This window comes from Prionailurus bengalensis, chromosome A3, assembly GCF_016509475.1.
Source record: "Prionailurus bengalensis isolate Pbe53 chromosome A3, Fcat_Pben_1.1_paternal_pri, whole genome shotgun sequence".
Classification (NCBI taxonomy): domain Eukaryota; kingdom Metazoa; phylum Chordata; class Mammalia; order Carnivora; family Felidae; genus Prionailurus; species Prionailurus bengalensis.
The window spans coordinates 25,986,617-26,006,512 of NC_057354.1; the positions used below are offsets into that span (position 1 = coordinate 25,986,617).

The following is a 19,896-nucleotide window of genomic DNA, read 5'->3' on the forward strand; positions in this document are numbered from 1 at the left end:
CCGCCCGGCCCTCGCGGTAGCCGGGGCAAACAGCTGACAGTGGAGAGGGGCACAAATATTGACCAAAGCCACTCTCAGTGTTTGCTCTCAGCACAAACACTTCCTCTTCCTCGACACATCCAGCACGGGGGACACTGACTGACGACCAGTGGATACAAATGAGGGAGATTCTCACCAGCCCCTCCTCCCTACAGCAATGGCAAGCGTGGGCAGGCGCCTGCTACGTGCACAGTGTAGCATCCTGGGTGATCTAGCCCCTTGACCCCCCTCCCCAGGGATGGGAGCTGGTTCTGCTCACCTCTGCAGCCGGTGCCTGGAACATACCGGGTGCTCAGTAAATATTCGTGGAACGAATGCACGTATGTGCACTTGGAAGACCCTTGGAACAATTATAGTGGCAGTATTTCAGGGCTTCCCCTTCACCGAAAATTCTTAAGAGTACTGTATTAGTTTCCTATTGCTGCTGTAACAAATGACGACAAACGTCGTGACTTTATTATTTTTTTTCAACGTTTATTTATTTTTGGGACAGAAAGAGACAGAGCATGAACGGGGGAGGGGCAGAGAGAGAGGGAGACACAGAATCGGAAACAGGCTCCAGGCTCTGAGCCATCAGCCCAGAGCCTGACGCGGGGCTCGAACTCACGGACCGTGAGATCGTGACCTGGCTAAAGTCGGACACTTAACCGACTGCGCCACCCAGGCGCCCCAAACATCGTGACTTTAAACACAAATTTCTTGTCTTATATCGCTGGAAGTCAGAAGTCCAAAATGGATCTCGCTGGGCTGAAGTCAAGGTATTGGCAGAGCTTTGTTCCTTTCCAGAAACTCTAGGGGAGGATTTGTTTCTCTGCCTTTTCCAGCTTCCAGAGGCTGTTTTCACTGCATGCCTTAAGGCCTCTTCCTCCACCTTCAAACCAGCAAGTAGGGCTGAGGGCTGCTAGTGCAGCCACCCTCTCCCATCTGCCTCCCTCTGCCAGGTACAGGACCCTGATTACACTGGGCCCGCCTGGGTGATCTAGGATATTCTCCTACCTCATGGTCAGCTGACTAGCAACCTCAATCCCATCTGCAAGCGTCACATCTTTGTTCTGTAACCTAACACACAAACACATTCTGTTTTTGTATGCCGGACTCCCTGAGGGACCCTTCTGCAGGCTGCTGGAACTTAGCCTACAATTTGCTCAACTACCATCAAAGGGCAAAAGTGAGTTCCTTTAAGCTTCACAATCCAAACTGGCTCTCCATTGGCAGGGCTGACGGAAAAAAAAATATCTATAGCCAGACATTTCCACTCTGCTATGCGTTTATTTTTCTGCAGGAGAAGTAGAACTTGATTAAAGCAACCACATATACATTATTTTGTGTTATGCAAAACCTCCACTAGCGAGAAGACAAGCATTATAAACCTTCACGGACAGCCTAAGCAGGTGGCAAGTCCGGGAAGCTGGAGGCAGGAAGGGGTCTGGGGGCAAGAACAAAGCATGGCCTGGATATGGGAGCCTCGGTTCTCGCCCCTGCCCAGGCCCTGAGATCCTAGCATGGCCCTTCCCGTCCTGGGACCTCAATTTCCTCATCTTATAAGTAGAAAGGGAGTCAGAATGGGCTCATCCAAGGGGAAGTTCTAGGGCCAAGCTGGAGACTGGGCAGAGCCCCTCCCCCCCGCTCTGTGAGGTCACAGTGCCCACGACTCCACTTGACCCGGCTAGATCCCACATGACACCTTCCAGGGAACGCTAGGAGGTGGCAGCAGTGGTAATCTCTTCCCCTTGCCGACTCCCAGAGAGCCCCAGCACCGTTTCCCTAGATTTCCTAGAGAAGGAAATTGATGCCACGGTCCTTGAGGAACCCCAGGGACCCGTGTGACCCGCCTGAGAATGCCAGACCCAGGAGGTGAGGACGGCAGCCCCCCTCTCTGCCCAGTTCTTTGTGGTTTACAAAATGCCTTTGCCCTCTCCTTGGAGGTGAGCGGGCGGTCACCGGCCGCACTTGACAGAGGCAGCTACTGAGGTCAGAGAGGTCTGACTGTGGCTTTCCTAAGGTCTCCCAGCCAAGGGAGTGATGGGGCAGTCACCCTTTCCACATGTGTTCATTGAGCACCTACTAAACACTGAGCAGGGGGCTGGGGACACAGGGCTGCGCCAGGTGGAAGTGCTTCCTGCCCCCACGGAGGTCACAGTCCAGTGAGGGAGATGGTAAACGGGCAAACAAGCACCTCTGCCATCTGTCTGCCCACTTCTGCGCCCCCAAAAGGAGTGTATATCCCAAGAGGGTATACAAACCAGGGGCGCCTGCGTGGTTCAGTTGGTTAAGCCTTCGACTTCAGCCCAGGTCATGATCTCACAGTTTGTGAGTTCGAGCCCCGCATCGGGCTCTGTGCTGATAGCTCGGAGCCTGGAGCCTGCTTCCGATTCTGTGTCTCCCTCGCTCTCTGCCCCTCCCCCGCTCACACTCTGTCTCACTCAAAAATAAAATAAAAACATTTTAAAAAATATTTTAAAAAGAGGATATACAAAACAATCTGCTGGGGTAAGGGGACAAATCATCCGAACTTCAGCGTATATTTTTAGCCCACCCTCTTTTAATTTGTAGTCCTCAAGAACGTATAAATATTTGAAAAAGTAAATAATATGTTAGCACACTTGGAGCTATGCACATATATATGTATATATGGTATTATATATATATATAATTGCTTCATAAATAAACATAAATACATCGGGGCAGTATGATAATAAATGTTTGGAGAACTTTGCCTTAAGAAATAAAGACAATTTGGGGCGCCTGGGTGGTGCAGTCGGTTAAGCGTCCGACTTCAGCCAGGTCACGATCTCGCGGTCCGTGAGTTCGAGCCCCGCGTCAGGCTCTGGGCTGATGGCTCAGGGCCTGGAGCCTGTTTCCGATTCTGTGTCTCCCTCTCTTTCTGCCCCTCCCCCGTTCATGCTCTGTCTCTCTCTGTCCCAAAAATAAATAAACGTTGAAAAAAAAATTAAAAAAAAAAGAAATAAAGACAATTTGTTATCTCACATGCCAAGAGGTCCCAAGACGTGTGTGGTTCCAGAGCTCGTTAGTTCTGCGGTTCTGCAATGTCCCCTAAGATCCAGGTCCCTGCCATCTTTTTGCTCTTCCTGTCGGCCTCCTCGCTGTCACAGGCCACCAGGGTTCCAGAAGCACGGAGAAGCATGGCTGTATAGGGTGCAAGGAGAGCGGACGTTGCTACCTGTGGGTCTCATTTTAGCAATGAGAAAGCCTTTCCCCCAAGGCCTCTATACCCAGCCCAGCCCCACACCTCACCCCGTGGGAACTCCCCCCACCCACCGCCAAAGCCAGTCACGGCAAAGGCACTGGGAGTGTGACAGCAGGGCTTGGAGCGATCAGGATTGTCTAAAATCACATGGGGTAGGAGTGGACGAGGGACCAAAATCAGCCTCCTGCCAGTGACGGGAGCGATTGGCTTTGCGGGGATAACCACCTGTGACTGCCACAGCAAACCGAGTCCTCTCCTCAAAACAGACTTGCGTTTGGGGTCGGTCAGACCTGGTATGTCCCTGATTCGCAGGCTGGTGGTCTTGGGCGAACTTGTCCGCCACTCAGTCTCTCAATCTGGAACGCGGGGACACCACGTTTCTTGAAAAAATTATAAAATGTGATTGTGAATCTTGTTATCCCCAGGGTCGCCCAAAGAGGCCGGAACACCTGCAGGATGGCCCAGGACACCTTGCCAAACGCGAGTGAGCAGGGAGGGACAAGAGGGGCCCTGGGGTCTTCGTGAACAGCGAGGGCCCGAGGCTCAGAGATGTCAGATGGGCAGCCCGGAGTCACCCAGCAAGGGGCGGGCTAGGGAGCAGGCGTGGCCGCACCACGCTCTGGGTGCTCCCCGTGTCTGTGGGCGCTGACGTGACAGGCCCCGTGCTCTCTGCAGGTGATGCCATAGTGTTGCCCATCCGCATCAACGCCCCGGCCCTGAGCCTGGCCCAGTTCGTGCTGGCCTGTATCTGTACGTATACACCGAAGAGATGCCCTGGCCGTCAACGTGGGCCTGGGTGGGGGTAAGGCCTGCACTGGGCTGCAGGGGAGGGAGGGAACCCTGGAGGACTTCCCAGCGAAGGTGGCAGGGGCGTCATTCCAGCCAGAGTCTCTTTGGTGGTCGGGGAGAGGGGATAGGAGGCAGACTTGCTGTTTGGAGGGGCTGACTGTCGGCCCTCCGATACTCTCCCGCCAGCCTGGCCCCTGGGGCCACTGATGAAGCCACGGAATGGTGTGACACGGTGTGCCCTCCCTTCGGGCATGGGGTCTGACCACCCCCTAAAAATCAGCCTTCTATGCCAGTGTTCACCCACCCACCCCTCCATTTCCTCATCACTCAGTCATTTCTCCAGCCATCTGTCCTCATATCCATCTGCTGTAATATCCACGCACCCCATGGGTTCACTGCGTCAGCCATCAGCCACACGTACCTTTATTTGTTACTACTCACACCCATCCAGTCACCCACCCATCTGTCCTTCCATCCATCCTTCCGTCCGCCCCTCCTCTCAACCGTCTTCCTATTCATCCACCTTCCAAACCATTCTCTTACCATTCTCCTGTCCGTTCGCGTGTCTCCCACCTACTCATCCATCCTGAACCCCAACTTTTTACCTAGCTCCATGGTAGGCAACACTGGGCACCTGGGGATAAACCAGACAAGGACTCTGCCCTTGAGAAGCCCTCAGTGTCTGGGAATGGGCATCGGCACATCCCAGACTTCGTGTGCCCCTGAGTCTCTGCTAGGTGCCTATTAACTGCCGGTCGCAAGCCGTGCCCACCTCTAGGGCCCGTCCTCCCTCTGAGCGGGTGCTTACCTGTGAGCAGAGCAGGGCTACCCTGGGCTCGATTACAAAATTGAGTGGGTCTCCCAGCAGTAGGACCTCGCCTCCTGCAAGGGTTGGTGGGATAAAAACAAGGGTGTGGCTACTCCCTGCTCTCCTGCCTCCTTTGCAGCCTGGATCACCTGCCTGGCCTGCTTCGTGAGGACTCAGGCTCACCAGATTCTGTTCAACAACTGCAGGTGAGCGGGGGCAGATGAGGGGAGGGTGATGGAGGCTGGGAACACGCAGCCCATTCCTATGGCAGCCCCCTCACTGGTCTGGATGATCCCTTGATCACCGGACCAGACCAGCCATCCCAAACCTGGCTTTTAGCATATTCTCTCACCTCAGAACCCACTGTGGCTCCCCAGGGCTCCAGCACCTCAGCCCGCAACGTCCTGGAATCCTGTCCCACCCTTTCTTTCCATGCTGCTCTCACTCTGCATCCTGTTGTGGACCCATTGGGCCAGCAAGACTAGGGCTCTCACCCCCTGGGCCCGCCGTTCCCGCTCCCACCTCAGCACCAGGCGCAGGCTGTTTTTCTTCCTGGCATGCCTGTCCCTTCCTTTCCCTTCACTCTCCTGTCCCACGCAAACTCCTCCCAAGTGCTGCAAAGCTTTCCCCCTCATTCATCCATTTAGAGCCTGCATCCTAAACATCTTAATGCCTACTCTGGGCCCAGCCTTGACCCTCACCACTCCTGAGCTCCCAGTAGGGGAAGACACCAAACCCGGTGTTAAGGGTGAGGGTGGGCAGTGTTGACTCTGAAGGTCGTAGGAGGAGGGGACGTTTGTTTGAGCTGAACCCTGAAGGGTGCGCTCACCAGGACAGAAGGGAGGGAACAGACAGTACGTAGCTGGAGATGGGTGTGAAAAGGACGTGGTGGACCATGGTCAGTGTATCTCTGATGGCCCCAAATGCTGGGGTGAGAGCTTTCTTTCCTCTGTGAGGCTGTGCAGTCACAGAACGTGGTCAGCATCTTGGAGGGGGTATCACTGCCCAGGGAGGGCCCTGCGCTTCAGGGTTGGAAGAGGGCAAGGGCCAGGCCAGGACTTGCTAGCCTATGCAAAAACTCCACTTCACCTTGACCTCTGCTTCTCTCTCTTCCAGATGCAGGCTGCTCTTCCAGAAGCTCATGGAAAAGACAGGTGTTCTCGTCCTCTGTGCTTTTGGTAAGTCTCCAGGGCCCTGCCCCATCCCAGGTGGAGGTATCCCTGCGCTCTTGCCCAACCTGGGGAGGAAAAGAGTGAAGGCTGTTAATGAGTATTGCTGTGAGGATTAAATTAACTGATGACCAAGAACATGTTTTGAACACTAAGAAAAGCACTGAAAACTCAAGTTCTCCCCCCAACCGTGGTATGATCGTTATTACTTGTTTCTGAGCTTCAGCGGATTCCTTCCAACCACTGCTGCCACCTCCCAGGTCGCAGCTTTGCTTTCTCGAGCAAAGGAGTCTCCTCCCTCCTCTCGAGTACACTGGCCCAAGGAGGCAGGGCAGTGGGGTGGGGGTGGGGTCAAGAGAATGTCTTAGGAAATTCGAAATTCCTAGGAAACTTAACAAATAAGTTTTTTTTTAATAACAGTTTTATTGAGATATAGTTCACATACCAGAAAGATCACCATTCTAAAGTGTACAATTCAGTGGTTTTTAGTACATTCACAAAGTTTTGCAGCCATCGCCATTATCAAATTCCAGTATTTTCACTGCCCCCAAAAGAACCCCCCACCCCAGTCCCAGACAGTTGGTTCCCATTCCCCCTCACCCCAGTCTTAGGCGACCAATCACTAATCTATTTTCTGTGACTATGGATTTGCCTATTCTGGACATTTAATATAAATAGAATCATACACTATGTGGTCTTTGTGGCTTCTTTCACTTGTCATAATGTTTTCAAAGTTCATCCACGGCATAGCATACATCAGCATTTCCTCCTTTTTTATGGCTGAAAATAGTCCATTGTTTGGATATGCCACATTTTGCTTATCTGTCCATCGGTTGATGGATATTACGGTTGTTTCTGCTTTTGACTACCATTAGTAACGTTCCTGTGAATGATCCTGTAAAATGTTTGTGTGGACATGTGTTTTAAATTATCTTGGGTATCTATTTAGAGGTGGAATTTCTGGGTTTTGTGCCAACTGTATGCTTAACTATCTAAGCAATTGGCCAAACTTTTTCCCAAAGTAGCTGTACCACCTTAACATCCCCCCCGGCATGTATGAGGGTTCCAATTTCTCTGCCTCCTCACCAACACTGGTTATTACCTGTCTTTAATTTTGTGGAGCGCCTGGGTGGCTCAGTCGGTTGAGCAGCCGACTTCGGCTCAGGTCATGATCTCACGGTCCATGAGTTCAAGCCCCGCGTCGGGCTCTGTGCTGACAGCTCGGAGCCTGGAGCCTGTTTCGGATTCTGGGTCTCCCTCTCTCTGACCCTCCCCCGTTCATGCTCTGTCTCTGTCTCAAAAATAAATAAACGTTAAAAAAAAATTAAAAAAAAATTTTAGCCATGAAGTGTGGTACCTCATTGTAGTTTTTATTTCATTTGTCTAATGGCTAATGATGTTAAGCACCTTTTCATATACTTATTGGCCAATTATAGGTCTTCTTTGGAGAAATGTCTATTCAGTCTTGGCCCATTTTTCAATTGGGTTGTCTGTTTATTATTGAGTTTTAAGGGTTCCTTGTATGGTCTGGATAGAAGTCCCTTACCAGATATACAATTTGCAAATATTTTCTCCCATTCTGTGGGTTGTCTTTTCACTTTCTCTTGATAGTGTCCTTTGCAGCACAAATTTTTAAAATTTTGATGAAGTCCACTTTATCCATGTTTTCTTTTTCCATAGGTACTTTAATGTCAGGTGCAAGAAACTAGTGCTTAACCCAAAGCTATAAAAATTTACTCCCACTTTTTCTTCCAAGATTTGTATAGTTTTAGCCTTTACATTTAGGCCCATGATCCATTTTTGAGTTAATTTTTGCATATATTGTGAGGTAAGAGTCCAACTTCGTTATTTTGAATGTAGATATCCAGTTGTTCCATTTATTGAGAAAACTATTATTTCTCTTACTGAATTGTCTGCTACCCTTATTGAAAATCAATTGACCATAAATGTGAGAGTTTAGTTCTGGACTCTTAATTTTACTCCTTTGATCTATGTGTCTATCTATTTGCCATCTATCTATTTGTCTATCTATTTGCCATCTCTCTATTTGTCTATCTATCTACCCTGGATTAATTGCTATAACTCTGTAAAAGTTTTGAAATCCAGCATTATGAGTTCTCCAACTTTGTTCTTTTTAAATTGTTTTGGCTATTATAGTCCCTTACATTTTCATATGAATTTTAGCATCAATTTTTCCATTTCTTAAAAAAAAAGGACATAGGTATTTTGAGGGAGTTTGCATTGATTCATAGATGAATTTGGGGAGTAGTGTCACCTAAACAATATTAAGTTTTCCAATCCATGAACATGGGCTGTCTTTCTATTATTGATATATCTCTATGTTGTCTTTAATTTCTTCTAATGATGTTTTGTATCTTTTAGAGTGCAAAGTTTATACTTCTGTTGAGTTTATTCCAAGTATTTTATTCTTTGAGATGCTATTGTAAATTGAGTTGTTTTCTTAACATCATTTTCAGATTATTTATTGCTTGTATTGAAAAATACAATTGATTTTCATATACTGATCTTGTATCCCGCAACCTTGCTGAACTCATTTATTGCTTTGACACTGAGCATGACATCCAGTCTTAGATACTTTAAGATTCTGTATGCAAGGTTGTGTCATCTGCCTTTTATTTCTTTTTCTTGACTAATTGACCTGGCTAGAACCTACATGACAATGTTAAATAGAAATGGCAAGAGTAGACATAATTGTTTTGTTCCTGATTTTAGGAAGAATGCATCCAATATTTTACCATTAAGTGTTTTTTAGCTGGGGGATTTTCATAAATGGGCTTTATCAGATTGTGGGAGTTCCATTCTATTCCTGATTTGTTGATTGTTTTCTCATTAACAATGAATAGGTTTTAAAGAGCTTTAATAATGGCTTGAATGGTAGGATTTAAGGCAACACAGAGATTATAAAATACAGGGAACATTATCCCATTTTCTTCTCTTCATCAATTATCCCCAGTAGAGTTGGAGCAGGGGAGAGAGAGGGGACATGGATTATTTGGTTTATGTGAGACACTCTACATATATGATATCATTTGATCATGAAGTGGATATTACTGTTGGTCCCATTTTAGGAGGAAGAAATTCCCAGAGGAGGAAATTGAGGTATAGAGAGATTAAGTAAATTCTTCCAAAGTTGTACAATGTTAGTAAGTGCCAAAGCTGGGATTTGAGTCTAGATGCCTTAACTCCAGAGCCTAAGATTTTAGCTTTTCATCTTAAATGTCTCACTCTCATTCTCCTGGGCCCACAGGATTCTGGATATTTTCTATGCACGTACCGTCTAAAATGGAAGTCTGGCAGGTAAGTGTGTGCTCTCTTCAGGTCTCAGCACTGACTGGCCGAACCCCAACTAGTCAATGCTGCCTACATCAGCTTCTCTCACTCTCATCACATCTGGAAAGTGATCAGTTCCTGACTCATTCAGCCCCAAATCTCTGTCTTTGCGATGCCACCCACCTGGAACCCATCTCTCTCACCAAAATGTGACTTTAAAGACCAGATTCAATAGTCCATCCTACAGAATGGCTCTCCTGCCTCTCCCTCCCAGAGGTGACCTATCTTTCCTTTATCAAATCTCCCTCCTAGAGAACGATAGTGAGAATGGAACACAATTCTCTCTACTCAAGGCAGTTTGTTTTGTTCAAATGAAATGAGATCATTTGCTTTGTGGTTCCTGGGGAGAAAGGAGGAGGAAATCAGGGCTAGCACTCCCTGTCAGAGAACAACAAAGAGTCTCAGAATGCTTAAGGAGAAAAGAGATCTGATGAGCTTGTCCTTCCCTGGCCCTTCCCGACTCTTTTCTCCTTATAAACTCCTTCATATACTTCAAGATCCAGCTAAAATGTCACTTCTCCCAGAAATACCAGGTGGAGGTGATGACATTCCCCTTTCCTCCCACAATTTTCTCTAATCATGAATGCAATCATGACATTTTCCCAACTTTTTTGGGTGCTCTTGAAGGCAGAGCCACGTCTAATTCACTCCAGTGATGTCCACCTCAGGACTGGGCAGAAAGTTGCCACTATCAGTATTGGTTAATTGGATGATCAGATGGAAATGTGGAATGGAGGGAGAATGGATGAGACGATAGAAGTGATGGATGTAGGGATGTGGGAAAATGGCTGGGGGGATAGATGTATGGATGAATGGAAGACTGAATGGATGAGAAAATGGACAGATGGACAGATAGGAGGGCAGATTAGCTATATGGATGGATAAATGGATGGATGGATGGGTGGATGGATGGATGGATGGATGGACAGATGGTTAAGGGAGTTTGGATAGATGGGAGGGTAGATAGATGGGAGGATGAATTGATTGATGAAAGGGTATTGACAATATATAAGGTAAGTTATATGAATGGGAGGGTGGATAGGAGGGATGAAGCAGGTTGGATAAATGGAGGAGTATATGTGTGAGAAAGGGTGGTTGGATGGGCTGGTGGATAGGTGGAAGGGTGGATGAATGTGGATTTGGATGGATCGACTTAAAATGGAGGATACACTGGATTTTGGATAGATGGTAGGTGAGTGGATGGATGGAAGAGTAAATGGGAAGGCAGATGAATGGATGGATTTATGGTTGTGGGAGATTGAATGGAGGAAGTTCTATTGGGCCCAGATGAGGCCATCTGAAAAAGATCCCTTGTTTCTGCAACACCCTACCAGGATGACAGCATAGATAGTCCACTGCAGAGCTTGAGGTAAGAAGAATCTGCTAAATAATCTTACTATCACCTAAAAACAAGAACTATATTCAGGACCTGTAAGGTATTGGCTAAGAATGTGGGCTCCACAGTCAGATAAACCTAGGTTTAAATCTCAGCTCCCATACTTCCTACTTGGCTAAACTTTTGCAAGTCACTTCACCTCTCTGGGCCTTCAACTCCTCATTTATGAGATGAGACATAACACCCACCTTGCTCTGGGTAATTATGAACGTTAAAGATGTCAACTGTCCTGAATAAATCACACTCAGCAAGTGGAAGCTGAGAAGAAATTTTAACCAACAGTATACCACCTGGTGGCATCATCCTTAATTGCAAACAAAATAGGAATATTTGGAAGGAATGAGTTAGATTTAAAGATATTCCAAGTAGGAGGAAGAGACAAGAACCTGCTGGGTAGGGCCAGGGATGGGCCCAGAAGAGTGAGGAAATGTGAAGCTAGTTCTTTGTAGGTTGACTGACACAGATAGAAGCTGAGGGTGACAATAGCAGCATTGCAAATCAGTCACTCCATGTTCTCACTCCTTTCTTGTAAGAATGTACCAGGAGAAGGTGCAGCATCACTCTGGGGAAATCCAGGACCTCCGAGGTAACATGACCCAACTCATTGCCAAGCTCCAGTTGATGGAAGCCATGTCAGATGAGGTGAGATACTGGCCATTCTGCTCCCAAACATCTGACTTCTTTGTTTGATGCCCTTCTTCCTATTTCCCAGCTTTTGGTGGAGCACATCCCCCAATAATTTCCTGGGAAAGAGTTAAATAAGAGGCATATTAATTTGCTTAGAACTTGCACATTTGGAAATATCTTTATTCTACCCTTGCATTTGATTGATAGTTTGGCTGGGTATAGAATTCTAGATAGGAACTATTCCCCTGAACATTTTGAAAGAATTCCACTGTTGTGTTCTAGTTATACTGCTGCTGTTGAGAAGTCTGTTAGTGCTCTTATTATTGGTCCATTGAGTGTGATCTGTTTTTTTTATCTCTGGGAGTTTGTATGATGTTCTTTTTATCCACAGTGTTGCATATTTAACCTGCTTGGGATTGGATTGCTGAGCTTATTGGATCTGCAGATTTATTTCTTCAATAGTTGCTAAAAATGCTTAGCTATTGTTTCTTAAAATATTGTTTCTTCCCCATTATCTATCTCCTCTCCTAGAACTCCAGTTACATCTATGCTAGACTGTTAGAGTGTGTTCCACATAATTCTTATGCTACTACCTGATGTGTTTGATTTTCATTCTTTTTCTCTATGTGCTTGAGTTTTGATATTTTCTATTCACATTTGTTTAAGTTTGCTACTAATCCTGTATTCTGTTCTGTCCAATCTACTGTTAAATTTTTCCATTAAGTTCTTAATTTCATATATTGCATTGTTTTAGAATACATATTTGATTCTTTTCATAAATTTTAATTCTATGGTGAAATTCTCCAACATCTTACCTATGTCGTCCATTTTTTCTTTCTTTTATTTAATATATTGTTGTAGTAATTTTTATATCCTTATCTGCTAAGTCCAATATCTGGATCATCTATGATCTTTTTCTATTGTTGTTTTTCTTTGGAGTATCAATCATATGGTATTGTCTTTTCATGTCCAGTAATTTTTTAGTGTTTTTCTGGACATTGTATGCAAAAGAGCTCTGTGCTCCAGATAGGTATAACTTCAACTAGAGAGAGTTCCCCATTTTCTTTGTAAGGAAGATGAGTACACTTATCACTTCTATGTAGATGTTCATTGAGCTGTTTCAAACCTGGGTAGCAATTTGTGTAAGATCTAGTCAGATGTTTTCAGCCTAACCCTTTAGTGCCCTTCCCATGCAGCTTCAAACTTTTGGTAGATATCTTGATGGGAAAGACTGACCATATGTCTGAGGCTTCTCAAGTCTCCAATTAAAAAAAAAAATTTAAAAAGTTTTTGTTTGTTTTAAACTTATTTATTTAATATGAGAGAGAAAGGGAGTGAGCACGAACAGAAGAGGGGCAGACAGAGTAGGAAAGAGAGAATCCCAAGCAGGCTCCACACTGTCAGCAACAGAGCCTGATTCTGGGCTTGAACTCATGCACTCTGAGATCACAACCTGAGCCGAAATCAAGAGTTGGACACTTAATGGACTGAGCCACCCAGGCACCCCTCTCAAGTCTCCAATTTTGTCTCCCAGCCCTGCATGAATGCAAAATCTGCAGCCCTAGTGGTAACCTTCTCTGCCAGGGGCAAGCTTGGATTCTCAGCCTCTAATTGTGCCCATAATTGGTTTAGTGCCTCCAGGTGCGGCTATAGCCTCTCAGTATTGATTCACCACTCCTTCTAGGACAGCGGTTCTCAAAGTGTGGCTCCCATATCAGGAACATCAGCATTACCTGGGAAAATGTTAGAAATTCAAATTAATGGGCCCCCTCAGACCTACTGAGGATGGGAGCCAATCATGTATGTTTCAACAAGCCCTCCAATGTTTCTGATATATACTAAGAAGATGTTTGTAAGGCTTTAATCTCTTGCTTATTTTGTTTTGGGGTCCCTTCACGGAAAGGGGCTTGGTTTCTAAGCATTATGAGACTGGGAAGTTTTAATATGTCTTTCAGAAGCTTTCAAGTTAGCTCTTTGGCCTCTTCAATAGTTCTGGGTTTCAGTTAACATCTTATGGGGAAAACTGTTCAGGTTTGAGGTTCATCAAGTCTCCAATTTTGTCCTTTTAGTCCTGTGTTTCTATTAAAATCTTTGCTGCTTTCTCTTTCACCAATAGCAGCCACTGTCCAGCCTATGCCCATGTCTTCAGCCCATGCCCAGAATCATCAAATGCCCCCAGGCATTAAAAAATTGTTCATGAATTTCGGAATGGTTCTCTCCTCTCTAGAATTTTAATACATCTGGTCCTCATTGCTCCCATAGCTCAGTGGTGGCTTTACAATATGATTTCGTAAACTATCTGGTTTTACTATTTGTTTTTAGTGGGAACATTGATCCTCTGTAACTTACTATATCTTCCCTGGAAGCCCTACATCTCACCTTACATCTTAAATGTCATGATAATTTGCCTATGGGCTAGCTACCCTTGGGGCCCTTTCAATCTGGAAACTCATGCCCTTTAGTCCTAAAAATGTTCTTTAATTGTGTGATTAAATGGATGTATCCCCTCCCAGCCATATTTGGTTTATTCTCATTTTTGAAACTCCTATTATTTGGATGTTAAATTCTTGAACTAATCCTCTTTCTCTCATTTCTTCCTGTTTTCTTCTATTTGTTATGATATGAGAAAATAGTCTCAGCTTTATCTTCCAAAACTTCTATTGAGATTTTCATTTCTGCTAGCATAGTGTGAATTCCTAAGAACTTCATTTTTGCTCTCTGGGTGTTCTTTTTCATAGATCCATATTCTTGTTTTATGGATACAACATTTTTTCTTACCGTTTGGAGCTTAGGCAGGTCATCAACCTTTCTGAGTTTCCATATCAACAAATCCCTGCCGTATAGCACCGTGGCTGGTCTAGTTACTACTGCCACATAGCAAACTACTCCAAAACTTAGTGGTGCAAAACAATTGTTTTATTATGCGCAGAGATTCCGTGGGTCAGGGATCCAAACGGAGTGCAGTGGGGATGGTTTGTCACTGTTCCACAATGTCTGAGGCCTCACCTGGGAAGACTTGAAGGCTGGGGGTGACTTGGCATCTGGGTCTGGACCCATCTGGAAGCATCTTCACTCACATGTCTAGAAGTTGACATTGGCTATCAGCTGGGAACTCAGGGCTGTTGACTAATGCAACCATAGGTGGGCGCTCAGTGTTGTGTGGGCTTCCTCACAGCTTGGCAGCCCCAAGAATGAGCCTCACCATGAAATAGAGCTGTATCCCCCTTTAGGCTTAGCCCAGAAGTCACACGGCATCACCTCTGCCATAGCCTCAGGCCCCCCCAGACTTATGGGAGGGAACCTTAGCCCCAACTCTCAATGGGAAGAGTGTCAAAGTCATATTGAAAGAAGGGTGTGGAGTGGGAGACCTGGTTGTGGCCACAGTTTTGAAGAGTCTAATAATAATAGCCAGCATTGGGGTACCTCGGTGGCTCAGTTGGTTAAGTGCCGACTTTGGCTCAGGTCATGATCCCACAGTTCGTGGATTCGAGCCCTGCCTCAGGCTGTGCTGACAGCTCAGAGCATGGAGCCTGCTTTGGATTCTGTGTTTCCCTCTCTGCGTCTGCCCCTCCGCCACTCGTGCTCTGTTTCTCTCTGTCTCTCAAAAATAAATACACATTAAAAAAAAATAGTGGCCAGCATTTACTGAGTACCAAGCATGCTAAGTGCTTTGCAGGCTTTATCTGGCAGGAGAGTGTAGTAGCTCAGAGCCCAAACACTGGAACCAAACTGCCTGGCTCTGCCTCTTACCAGCTGTGTGACCTTGGACACCTTACCCTTTTGTGCCCCAGTATTCTCATCTTTAAAATGGAAGTGATGGGGCGCCTGGGTGGCTCAGTCGGTTGAGTGTCCGACTTCAGCTCAGGTCACGATCTCACGGTCCGTGAGTTCGAGCCCCGCGTCAGGCTCTGGGCTGATGGTCCAGAGCCTGGAGCCTGCTTCTGATTCTGTGTCTCCCTCTCTCTCCGCTCCTCCCCCATTCATGCTCTGTCTCTCTCTGTCTCAAAAATAAATAAACATTAAAAAAATAAAATAAAATAAAATAAAATAAAATGGAAGTGATAATAGCACATACCTCCTGGGGCTGCTGTGAGGGGATAAGAGTGAACTTCCGTGACACTGAGGACAGTCCTGGCACATGGTAGCAGCCTTACAAGCGTTAGCTCTACTCCTCACAGCAGCAGGAGGAGGACGTAATTATCACCCCCATGTTACAGACAAGAAGGTCAAGACTCAGAGGGGCGGTAACTAGCCCAAACCCCCACAGCAGTAAAAGTCTGTCTGACTCCAGGCGCCCTGCCCTTAACTTCCCTGAGACTCTGGTCCCACGTGTGACCCCATCGTGGTGAGTGTGGAAGCACTGAGTAGACCCGGTGGGTGGGATAGCGATGGCACCATGTCACCCGGGCGTCCTCACAGTGTAGTGACCGGTGGTCTTGTGCCAGGACCAGCCACGGCCTCCACAGGCAGGGGTAAGCAGTTAGGGACACGAGGATACCTGCAGCCACCTGTCACCGGGTGCGAACCCGCACGTGGACAGGATCTATAAGAACACACCGGCACACGGTTTGTGTTTTCTGCCTTCTCAGCAAAAAATGGCCCAGAAAATAATGAAGATGATTCAAGGAGATTATATTGAAAAGCCAGACTTTGCCCTAAAGTCTATAGGTAAGCGACTCCCCTTCACCGCCCCCACCCAACAGCCTGCCTCAAGGGTCCTCAGAAACTCTTCAGTGGGTGGATTTCAGTTCTGGTCTGGTATCCTCTGCTCCTGGCAAGTTCATGCTCAGAGCTAGCCTCTGCCCCCCAGACGGCTTTTTTTTTTTGCTACAATTTTCTATTTTCTGTAAAGGGGGCTGAGGTGGGGAGGGGAGGCCCTCCACTCCCCCCCCACCCCGCCCTGCATCTACTCCCCCCCACCCCTCCCCTCCACTCCCCCCACCCAAACCCAGAGGCCGGCAGAGCCGGGGAGACTGACCGTCTAAAAAAACCAACGCAGGCCCAGTTGTAGTTGGGGTTCAGTGTTGCGGGAAACCGAAGCAAGTGACTGGCATGGAGGCGACCTGGGCAGAGACCTGTGCGGAAGGATGTTTGAGTTGAGACCTGGCGAGGAGGGAAAAGTCTTCCAGACCCAGGGGAACCCATGTGAACGGTCCTCCTGTGACAGCGCAGCGGGGGGGGGGGGGGGGGGGGGGGGGGAACATGCGGAAGGAGAGGTGGGGCCGGCCAGGCAGCACCAGCTGACCAAAGCCCAGGGGCACATGGGGTCAGAGGGCACTGGCTTACGCTCTCGGGGCCTCACTCGACCTCTCAGAGCCAGAGTGCCCTCCTCTGTGAAGCAGGTACAGCAAAAGCCACGGAAATAATAATGAGGCTGGCTGGAAGGACTTTGTTGTATTGACTCACTTCAATCTCACAACAGCCCGGTGAGGTAGGGGGGTGTTACCACGATTATGGCTTCTATTATTACTCCCATCACCCAGGGAACGTCTGAAGTTTACAGAGGGCCAGTGACTCACCTAAAGTGTTCGCCCGGCACGTGCTCAGTGCCCAATCTGACACCGTCACTCCCACACAGGGGCCTCCATCGACTTTGAGCAAACGTCTGCCACATACAACTACGACAAGGCTCGCTCCTGCTGGAACTGGATCCGGCTATGGAACTACGCGCAGCCCCCGGACGTGATCCTCGAGGCAGGGGGAATGGGGGGCCTGGGAGTGGGGGGAGTGTCAGGGTCCTGGGGGCAGGACCTGGAAGCAGACACTGGGGGTGCGCACAAAGTGGGTGGGGGCCCGGGGTGGGGCTAGGGATAGGAACAGGAGACAGAGACGCGATAGGGGCAAGAGGCAAGAATAGACAGCAGGAACCACGGGGGGACTGGGCAGGAGCAGGGGCGGGCGCCGGGCAGGGACAGTCTGCTTTGGCACTGGAAGGGGGCCCTTCAAGACTTGAGGGTCAAGGAACCCTCGCAGCCCCAAGCAGGCCCCTGCCTGCCCTGCACTGGGCTGACGGGAAGGTTCATTCTTACTGTCAGCAATCAGGGGAGCTTCCTGGAGTTGGTGGCGCTGGAGTCAAGCTTTGTAGATGGAGGGATCTGGCTCACCCAGGAGGCAAAGGAGGTCTAGGGGAGCCAGGGTGGGATGAGGAATTCACCTTAACCCACCCACCCAGCATAGCCCCCATCGCACCTGCCCCTTCCAGCCCAACGTGACACCCGGCAACTGCTGGGCCTTCTCGGGTGACCGAGGCCAGGTGACCATCCGAATGGCCCAGAAGGTCTACCTGTCCAACCTGACGCTGCAGCACATCCCCAAGACCATCTCACTGTCGGGCAACCTGGACACTGCTCCCAAGGACTTTGTCATTTACGTGAGCACGTCCCCACAGGGAGCAATGCTTAACTAAGGAGACAGCCTCGTCTGGTGGGATTCCAGGCACTCTGTCTGCACAACCCAAGCAGACTAGACGGGCTGGATGAGGCTTAGTTAAGGCTGAGAATGGCCAGGTTCAGCGTTGATCACAGCCTTTAAGGATAGGAGATAAACAGCCACTTTATTTCAACCCAAGCTTTTCAGAGCCAATTTAGTCTTCGGAGACACTGATAAGGAAACTGAGGTCCAGAAAAGGGTCAGGGAAACACCCAAAACCTACAACTCAGTGGCATAATTAGAAGAGGACCCTCAGCCTTTTGATTTCCAATCCAGTGCTCTTTCCTATCTATTCCTCTGTGCTGCGATGCAGTGGTGCCCAAAGAGGTAGGGAGTTCCCCATCCTGGGAGGTATGCAAGTCTCAGCTGGAGAGGGGCAACACCCTCTGAAGGCCCTGCCCGTACCTGACCCTTTTGCCTTGGTTCTGGTTCCACAGGGCATGGAAGGCTCTCCCAAGGAGGAGGTGTTCCTGGGGGCGTTTCAGTTTCAGCCGGAAAACATCATCCAGATGTTCCCGCTCCAGGTACCTGAGAAAGGCTGCCTACGTTGAGCACACAGCAAATGTGCACCATGTGCAGGGCTTTCCCCAGGAGCCCCATTTCATCCACCGACAGCCTCGCAGTGCACACTTGTCACTAACTCACGTGACAAACGAGGAAACCGAGGCTCAGAGTATGGAGCCACTGCCGGGCCAAAAGTGGGACCCGGAGGAGACCTGTCCAGCTTCTAGCAGTGCATTGTCTCCTTGACTTGCCCAGGAGCACTCCCGTGGCAGTTCCTGCCGTGGCAGTTCCTCCCGTGGACAGGAGCTCTTGAACAGGGGGACCGCTTTAGCATCTCCGTACTGGGAGGCCCTGTCGTCAGCACCTGATCTAACCACAGCAGGGCAAACTGGGGCCTGAAGGGGAGGGAGTCGGGGACAGGAGCAGGACACAGCGGGGTGGCTGCTAGAATGGCCCTGAGACTCAGCGGAATGTCAACACTTGGGAATCAGTGATACTGCTCCAAATCCTGGTACCACAAATCTGCATGATCTTGGGCCATTCCCTTCGTCTCTGCGCCTCAGTCTCCCCTGGTATAATTCCCTGGAAGGTTAAGAGCATCCAGAGAGATCTCAGAGGCCAAGCCCCAGCTTCTGCACCGGGCTCTGTCCCCTCTCAAGGAGGAGGTGTGCTCACCGAGCATCTCCTACAGGCCAGCTAGCTCCAGGGCTTGGTCTCATGGGAAGATATTACCGCCCCCCCCAGCCCATCTTACAGAGCGGGGAAACTGAAGCCCCAAGAGGGGCAGTGACTTGCCCCGGAGTCCCACAGCCATCTGTCCAGGGCCCCGAGGCTGGGACACTTTCCCCATCACGGTATATCTGTCTTTCTCACCTCAGTACCTTCCATCCCAACCCCTGAGTACCAACTTCCTGTGCGGCTTCGGGACAGTTCATTCCGCTCTTTGAGCCTCAGTTTCTCCACCTGTGAAATAGGAGGGTTCCCTTCCACTCCCAAACACCTCTCTGGACAGGCAGAGTGGAGGCCAATGGCCCCATGTCTGTGACTCTTCCAGAACCAGCCTGTCCGAGCTTTTGGTGCCGTCAAGGTGAAGATCTCAAGCAACTGGGGGAACCCACGCTTCACCTGCCTGTACCGAGTGCGCGTGCACGGCTCCGTGACCCCACCTCGACAGCTCTAGAGAGCAGCCTGCTCAGAGCTCCTACCCAGAGAGAGATTAAAGTTTATTCTTCGCAGCCCAGCCCAAGTCGGAATGTCTTTTTGGCTCCAAAGAGTGAGGGTGGGCTAGCATGTGACATCTGAGGCCACACTTAGCGATGCTCAGTCTCATCCTGGGTGTCTAGGCACCCTCGCAACAGCCCCATGAGGCCCCATTTCACAGATGGGGACAGTGAAGGCACTGAGCAAAAACTTGCCAGAAGTCACAGCTCACAAAGGGCAGCACCAGGATTCAAACCCAGCCAGTCTCATCCTTGTACATACGTCATCTCCCTGGCTTCGAGTCATGCTCTGCCCCTGACCAGGGGCGACTTTGGGCAAGACCCAGCCCTCTCGGGGCCTCACTCTCCAGGTGTAC

The 19,896-nt window shown here is 48.7% G+C and overlaps 1 protein-coding gene across 1 annotated transcript; it reads left to right on the forward strand.

Annotated features, from left to right (window-relative positions):
* Positions 1-1,698: 1,698 nt before the first annotated feature.
* Positions 1,699-19,560, forward strand: SUN5 (Sad1 and UNC84 domain containing 5). Its single transcript, XM_043602586.1, has 13 exons — positions 1,699-1,893; positions 3,673-3,731; positions 3,923-3,997; positions 4,984-5,050; positions 5,961-6,022; positions 9,282-9,331; positions 10,699-10,733; positions 11,294-11,402; positions 15,977-16,055; positions 16,966-17,081; positions 17,590-17,757; positions 18,254-18,340; positions 19,375-19,560. Exons 1-13 carry the CDS (start codon positions 1,829-1,831, stop codon positions 19,498-19,500), a joined length of 1,098 nt encoding a protein of 365 aa, XP_043458521.1. The 5' UTR covers positions 1,699-1,828; the 3' UTR covers positions 19,501-19,560.
* Positions 19,561-19,896: the final 336 nt, after the last annotated feature.

Excerpts from the sequence above, each read along its gene's own strand:
- SUN5 (XM_043602586.1), top strand. The coding sequence starts at position 1,829 with ATGCCACGGTCCTTGAGGAACCCCAGGGACCCGTGTGACCCGCCTGAG. Across the intron at positions 11,403-15,976 it reads TGGAAGCCATGTCAGATGAG|CAAAAAATGGCCCAGAAAAT; the intron begins GTGAGATACTGG and ends CTGCCTTCTCAG. Across the intron at positions 18,341-19,374 it reads TCCAGATGTTCCCGCTCCAG|AACCAGCCTGTCCGAGCTTT; the intron begins GTACCTGAGAAA and ends TGACTCTTCCAG.